The 7,542-nt window shown below is 46.1% G+C and overlaps 1 protein-coding gene across 2 annotated transcripts in view; it reads right to left on the bottom strand.

The window, feature by feature from the left end:
• Positions 1-665: 665 nt before the first annotated feature.
• Positions 666-7,542, bottom strand: part of LAMTOR5 (late endosomal/lysosomal adaptor, MAPK and MTOR activator 5) — a 345,493-nt gene continuing 338,616 nt past the window's right edge. The window contains exon 4 of one of the 2 annotated variants that reach the window (XM_082245650.1): positions 666-829. In XM_082245650.1, coding sequence (XP_082101776.1) covers positions 769-829 — 61 coding nt within the window. In that variant the 3' untranslated portion in view covers positions 666-768. The remainder of the gene's footprint in view (positions 830-7,542) is intronic. The other variant, XM_082245651.1, reaches the window with a different exon arrangement.

Genomic DNA, 7,542 nt, shown 5'->3' with positions numbered 1-7,542 from the left:
TATGACGGGAGTGTATGCACATGTATTAGTGGGGCAGCATTCATGAGACGCACACTAGTGCCATTGCATAGTGTTTGGCAGCCATTTTCCTATACGTGGGTCCCATTGTTAGCAATAGTGCATGGTTCCTCTTTGCACCCAACGGCTGGAGACTCTGGACACACGGCTCAGTTGGTTCATTTACATACACTCCCATTTCTATTGTATTTTTGAAAATGTACATGTCTGATTGGTTGTGTTGACGCCACCTCCCCCCTGTAAACCCCTTTTTGCCTGAGCATAAATAAACAAAGCGTCCTGTGTTGGAGGAGCACTGCTTCTATTGACATAGACCAGGACACAGCTTTTTGCCTGTTTTCTGTCGCCGAGCACGCTAGGATTTCTTTATACAAAAGAGCTGTACATTGTAGTTTTCAGTACAAGGGATTGAGATTGGTATTAAGATCCTAAAGTGCGCTTTTCAGCACTGCAAAGTTCTCTGCACACAGAGTGATTTTCTAAACTCCAAACCCCCATTAATTTCCACCACAGTTTGTTTCCGTATGAAAATGTTTAATCAAAAGTGAGAAAAAGTGACTAGAGAAAATATGTTGCCTGAAGTTCCACTTTATTTCATAGTCATAAAGTAACATTGCAATAAAATTGTCTGCCTACACACTATGGCAATTACAAATATCAGTGGAGCTCCTTCCATAATCTTCATGCTTAAAAAAACAGCAGCCACTATAATAAGGTGGAGAGTCCTATTTAGTCTTCACACAGGAAGCTTTAGGAGGACATTTTGTGGACAGCAACAGTCAGCTGGTCATGCTTCTGAATCATTATGGTTCTAAGGAAAAAATAAATTGATAAGTTTTGCCATTTTTTCATTGTGAAGTTCTACAATCATTAACCCTGATGCAGTAACATTAAATACAAGCAGTATGATCACCTGTTACTTTGCAATACTGTACCACCACATTCACTGCAACATAAAACATGTCTGACATTAACCAATAAACTTAGCAATAACTTTGTCATTAAAGTGTTACTAAACCCAGGACCCTGCTTTCACTATATCTGGTCTCCCACAGTACACAGAACCTGGAAAAGCAATTATTTTAGTTAAGTATAAACTCCTAAATACCTTTTCTCATCAGCAGTATATAGAGGTCTTGTGACTTCTATCAGTGTCCAACTGAGCACTGGTTAAAGCATATAGGAGGCATTTTCATTCTCCCCTGACTGTCCTGAGATTGAATGACCCACTGACTTTGGACAGTGGTGATTGGCCTTTGTGTTGGATCACATGCACCATCCCAAAAGAACATAAGAAAAACACTCTAGCATTACACATCCAACTGAGCATATGCAGAGTGCCCACAAGGCTCTATTAGATCAGCAGATGTTTTGGGGGACAAAAAAAGGGGAGGATCAGAGAAGATCATACAGCTCTTTTACACAATGCGGAGGATTAATCCCCTTGGTTCCACAGTGAGTACAACAAGCATGTTTTACTGCATATACAGAATTATTTTACTGTTGTGGATTTGGTAACCCTTTTTTTTTTTTTTTTTTTTTTTTTTTAGTACAAAATGTTTTTTTTTTTTGGCAATACGGTCTTGAGAAAAATCATTGCTATGCAATCTACAGGCAAAACAAAAATGTTTCTAGTTTGAATGTTATAGTGGTTTTAAAGCTCAAATTCCCTCTGCATTAAGAATATATAAACCCAACATTTCAATGTTATAGTGGTTTTAAAGCTCAAATTCCTCCTGCATTCAGAATATATAAACCCAGCATTTCACATTCCTGATAGGTGACTGCTGTACTATGTAAAACTGGATTTTTGACTTACCGTAAAATCCTTTTCTCTGAAGTATATTGACAGATGCAGCTCCATATTTTTCTTAACCATGGGGTTATGCTGTCCCCTACAGGAGTAGGACACTAGGCAGGAAAAAAAAAAAAAAAAAAACTTTACCATGCCTATGGGGGCAGTCCCTGAAGGCATACACCCCCTCACTCTGCTATAGGATTCAGTTTTGTTGCAAGCAGTGTCAGAAGTGAAAAACCCCAACCCGCTCAGAAATAGAGGGGCGGGTGCGGTGTCCGTCAATGAACTTGAGAAAGATTTTACGGTAAGTCAAAAATCCAGTTCTCTATTGTTCATTGACAGACGCAGCTCCATATTCTTAACCATTGGGACATCCCAAAGCAGTATTTGCATGAGGGGTGGGAAAACAACACAGAGAAAGAACGTAATTCCCCAAAGGCTAAACTTAGTCAACCAGGTAACATGGAGCTCAACCAGGAACAACTGGAGATCTCCTAGAAACAACATATACCCTCAAAGAGAAAAAATTGCTCTTTTAAACAACAGCCTGTAAACCTTGCGGCCAAAAGAAATAAACCCATCTACTTTGTAGAATTTTGTGAACGCGTGCACAGACGACCAAGTTGCCGCCTTGCAAACTTGTATTACCGACGCCTGATGGCGAAAGGCCCAAGAGGCATTCAGCGCCCTAGCAGAATGCGCCTTCACAGGGAAAGGTGGAACCTGACCCTCAAGTGAATACGCCTGTACCACTGTCTGCACGATCCATCTGGATATGTTTGCAGCAGACGCAGCCAATCCCTGCCAAGGTCCTTCCGTGAGGACAAAAGGAGAGTCCGCTTTCCTGAAAGACTCAGTAACCGCCAGGCAAACCCTAATTGCCCGAACCACAGCCAAAGAATGCAAGGCATTTTCCTTAGGATTCTTGGGCTTAGGACAGAGTGAAGGCAGCACAATGTCTTTATTCAATGGAAATCAGAAAGCACCTTAGGAAGAAAGGACTGATTAGGTTAAAAGTACCACTTAATCTCTGTGGACCACCAGAGAAGGAGAACGGCAGGACAGCACCACCAACTCAGACACTTTGCGAGCAGAGGTAATAGCCACCAAAAATGCTACCTTCTGTGACAGTGTAAGCAGAGGAATCTACATAAGTGTTCAAAGGGAGGTTTTTGAAGAACAGACAGTACCAAGTCAAGATCCCACGGAGGTAACGGGGACCATATCGGAGGAGCCCCATAACGAACTCCCTGGATAAAAGTGCGAATCAAAGAATACGTAGCTAAAGGGCGTTGAACAAACACTGCCAAAGCCGACACCTGGCCTTTAATAGTACCTAAGGCCAACAGCTGCTCAACCCATCTTTGGAGGAAAGCCAATATCCTAGCCAATGAAAAGGAGTGTGGATGCACCTTAATCGATTCACACCATGAGATGTACGATTTCCACATATGATAAATCTTCCTGGGAGGTAGATTTTCTAGAAATGTAGAAATCACTGAATTAGAAAGAACCCCATCCTTCAGCCATGCCGTTAAAGCCAGCGACTGTAAAGCAAGATGAAAGATCAGCCCTTGAGACAACAGATCTTCCCTGAGAGGAAGTCTCCAAAGGAGCATCAGCGACCAACCTTACCAGATATGCATACCAAGACCGACGATGCCAGTCTGGGGCCACTAGATTGACTGGAATCCATTCCACCTCTTTTCAGCGCAGAAGCCTCGGCAGAAGTTTCAGCGGAGGAAACGCATTGATCAGCTGACAAACAGGTTACAAACCTCTGTACCTTCTTGTTGAGCCGAGAAACGAACAGGTCTACACTGGGTGTCCCCCACCGGACACACAACAGGTGAAAAACCTCTGGGTGCAGGGATCATTCCCCCTGATCCATCACCTAACGACTCAAGTAATCCGCCTGCCAGTTCTCCACTCCGGGTATATGCACTGCGGAGAGGGCTGGAACAAACTTTTCTGCCCATATTAGGATCTCTGCCACCTCCATGGCCGCCAGGACACTCCTGGTGCCCCCTTGATGAGTAACGTAAACCACGGCCGTGGCATTGTCTGATTGAATCTAAACTGGACAACCCTACAGACGATTTGTCCAGTGACTCAAGCAAAGCTTTATCGTTGAGTTCCAGAAAATTGATGGGAAGACTGGACTCTTTCAGAGTCCAGGTCCCCTGGACACACAGCTTTCCATGTACTCGCTGCGCCCCCCCCCCCCACCCCAACTGGACAGGCTGGCATCCATGGATACCACTGTCCAATACAATGGAATGAATGGAGCCAACACAGAAGAGCACTTCTTGCGTTTTGACTCACCCGAATCAGATTGTCCAAGGATTTTGGATCCTTGTTCCATTTGACAAGAATACCCCTTTGCAGAAGTCTTGTGTGGAACTGAGCAAACGGAACCGCCCCGAAGGTAGACACCATCGGGCCTAGAGCGCGCATGCCAGTCCGCAATGAGGAGAAAGTGCAGGATAACAGCAACCAAATTACCCTCTGCAACTTTTTCAGCTCGCAGAGGCTGAGTCCAGAGTCAGTCCCAGATAAACCAATTTGGAGGCTGGGACCAGAGCACAATTTCTGAAATTGATGGTCCAACAGAACTCTTGCAGAGTCCGTACAGTGATTGACAGATCGCCCACCAGAACTGAGTGGGAGTCTGCTCTTAAGAGGAGATCGTCCAGGTACCCTAGTACCATAATGCCCCACTGTCAGTAATGCCAACACATTGGTGAAGACCCTGGGGGCAGAGGCGAGACCAAAGGGTAACGCCACAAATTTATAATGTTCCTCGCCTACAGCGAAACGAAGAAAATGCTTGTGTCCAGTGTAAATAGTGATGTGCAGATATGCACCCTTGATATCGATAGAGGCCAAAAGGTTCCCTTGGTGTAGGAACGCCACTACCATGCAAATGGACTCCATTCAAAACCTCTGTACCCGCAGAAAGCGATTCAGAGCCTTGAGGTCCAGAATTGGACTCCCTTTCCCTTCTTTTCTGGGAACAGTAAACTGGTTTGAATAAAACTCTTGAAAGCATTCCCGAGAGGGAACCAGCAGAATCACCCTTTGCGACAGCAGATCTTGTACCACCTCTCGAAGATCGCATTAACCGATCTGAAAATAGGCATAGATTCAACGGGAAGAATCTGTCCATCGGTCAGGACATTAAATCGATCTTGTAACCCGATCTGAGCAACTCGTGGGTCCATTTGTCCTGAATCAAGGAGGTCCCTGATTCCAGACAGAAAACGAAGACGTCCCCCCACCTCAGCTACAGGTGAGGGCGTCCTTTCATGCAGACAAGAGATTTGGCCACAGATCTGGAGGGGCCTGTTCTCGGCTTACCCAACCACGTCTTCTTGGAACCCCCAGATGACCTAAATGGCTTAGGTCCTTTTTCCTGTGTGCTGAAGGCACGAAGGGGCCATCTGTGTGCTGAAAAATAGGGACCCTGTCTATTACGTGGTGACTTGCTCTTAGCGGATAGAGGAAGAAGAGTATTCTTCCCACCTGTGAATCCTTTGATCAGTTCATCCATCAAAGACCTAAATAGGCGGCCCCCCATAAAGGGGAGATCTGATAGCGCCTTTTTAGAAGCCTGGTAAGCAGACCAGCTTTTTAGCCACACAATAATGGTTACCATTATTGTGTTTAGAACAACTCCACTGACTTGCGACAAATTTTGTCACAGTAGGGGAGAAAAAGGAGTACCTTTGCCGCTTTTAGGGGATGTGCAGCCCCCAAGGGGACCGGCATCCCCATGTTAATTTTCTGCACTGATACAATCAGTGCATCCACCAGCACCCTTGTATGCGCAGTAAAAAAAAAGGAATCATCCTCACCACAGAGCACCCAAAGTGCGTGGACGCGGACCCAGTAGAGTCGCTATATGCTAAGCTCACCCTGAGAACATAACAAGCAGGGGAGGTTGCAGGCCACAGTCCCGCAAGGAGAGGCCAGCTAAAGTTCCACAAAAAGACCCCTATTAGATCTAAGGGTCGCCCATCATAAATTACATAAAATGACATAACCCCCAATAAAGGGGAAGAGGGGGCCCGCCATGACTCAGACGCACAGGCAGAGTACCCCATACAACAAAGCTCCCCCGGTTCAAGGGATGGGGGGGCAAGCAGTCCATATGTCCAACCCCCTAAGGGGGGGCGGACGTTTGGTTAGGCACCTCATTTCAGTCAGCTCGAGTAGGCCGCAAAGCCGCGGACTAAATTTTCGGCCTGCCCCAGACACTCAAGGCGCAGACCCGTGGATGAAGAAACATCAGCTCCCCCCAAGCCTATAACCACTGCAGGGAGCCAAAAGGACATCCCTGCCCCAGTCACTAACCCCCAGGGGGCCGGGAACTTACTTGAAGATCCCGTGTGTAATCCGGGCAGCAACAACCGCATCAACCCCCTCCTTACTGGAGCCTACCTAACACCAGGAGGGGGGGGGGAGCATGGGATAGGTTGGGGCCAAAAGACCATCGTGACTGTTAGAGGGCCTGGGGGAAATGGAAGGGAACCCGGGGGTCCAAGGAGGGGCCCGCGTCCACCCCGAGACCGCAAGAGCTATGGGGAGAAACTACTCACCATACCAACAATCGGGTGGGCACCACTTCAGGACAGACTACCTCTCCACTCAGGGTGGGGGGGCTGACGGCCAAGGGGCACGCTGCGACTCAGGCCGAACCAAGTCGTGTGCGTCCCGGAGAGGCGTTTCACTCGCGGGCCAGCCGACGTCGATTGGGGCTCTGTCATGGTGAGGCCTAGCTCACTGGCTGGACTGGGAGACCTTAAGGATCTAGGATATCCAGTCCAAAACCCATTCCGGCTGTTGATTGCAGTTCTCTCAGGAACATAACTAGATAAAAACAAAAAGGTACCTTTTAAAATAAAAAAAACAAGCCAAGACCAAAGTCCCAGCCAGGAACTAGGGCCTACTCCTAAACTAGGCAGAAACAAACTAAATCCTATAGGCAGAAAAACGAAATCCTATAGCAGAGCGAGTGGGTGTATGCCTTCAGGGACTTCCCCATATGCATTGTAAAGTTTTTTCCTGCCTAGTGTCCCACTCCTGTAGGGGGGCAGCAAAACCCAATGGTTAAGAATATGGAGCTGCATCTGTCAATGAACGATAGAGAGAGTATTGTGTTCTCTTTGCTTTCTATGTGTGAAATTCCTGGTGTTCCCAGCTCTCCTCCAATGATCAGACTTGTCCTGACACCCTCCCCTGCACAGCCTTTCACTGGGAAGCTTAGTGTGCTGCTGCTTCTCCTCTTTCAGTTCTTATGCAGTCGAGAACAGAGGGAATGTGATCACTTAGATAAAAAAATAAAAAAAGCTTTTTTTTTTTTTACAACTATACACAAATGCTTTGCATTTAAATTTTTTTAAACTGAATGGGTTGTTTTAAAAAGGTGGAAAAGAGGAGGAGGAGGGGGGGGGGGGTTAAGGAAACTCAGATTACTCAAAGGGCTCCATAAGGAACAAACTGCAGTATCTCTTAAGAAAAATTCAAGTTTATTGAGAAATTATGAATACAAGAAAAAAAAAAAAATCAAACGTTCACTGCACATCAATAAAACAAGTATGACAATGTTGTCAAATACTTAAGATCATAGCCTGGCCTCACATGCACTTTCAACGACACACGGATATAGGCAGCAGGGACGAATGAGAATTATGGGACTGGATGAAAATAGCCCCCTACTGCGG

Source organism: Pelophylax lessonae (assembly GCF_965119305.1).
Source record: "Pelophylax lessonae genome assembly, chromosome: 2".
NCBI classification, from domain to species: domain Eukaryota; kingdom Metazoa; phylum Chordata; class Amphibia; order Anura; family Ranidae; genus Pelophylax; species Pelophylax lessonae.
This window is presented reverse-complemented; position numbering and strand designations above follow the sequence as displayed.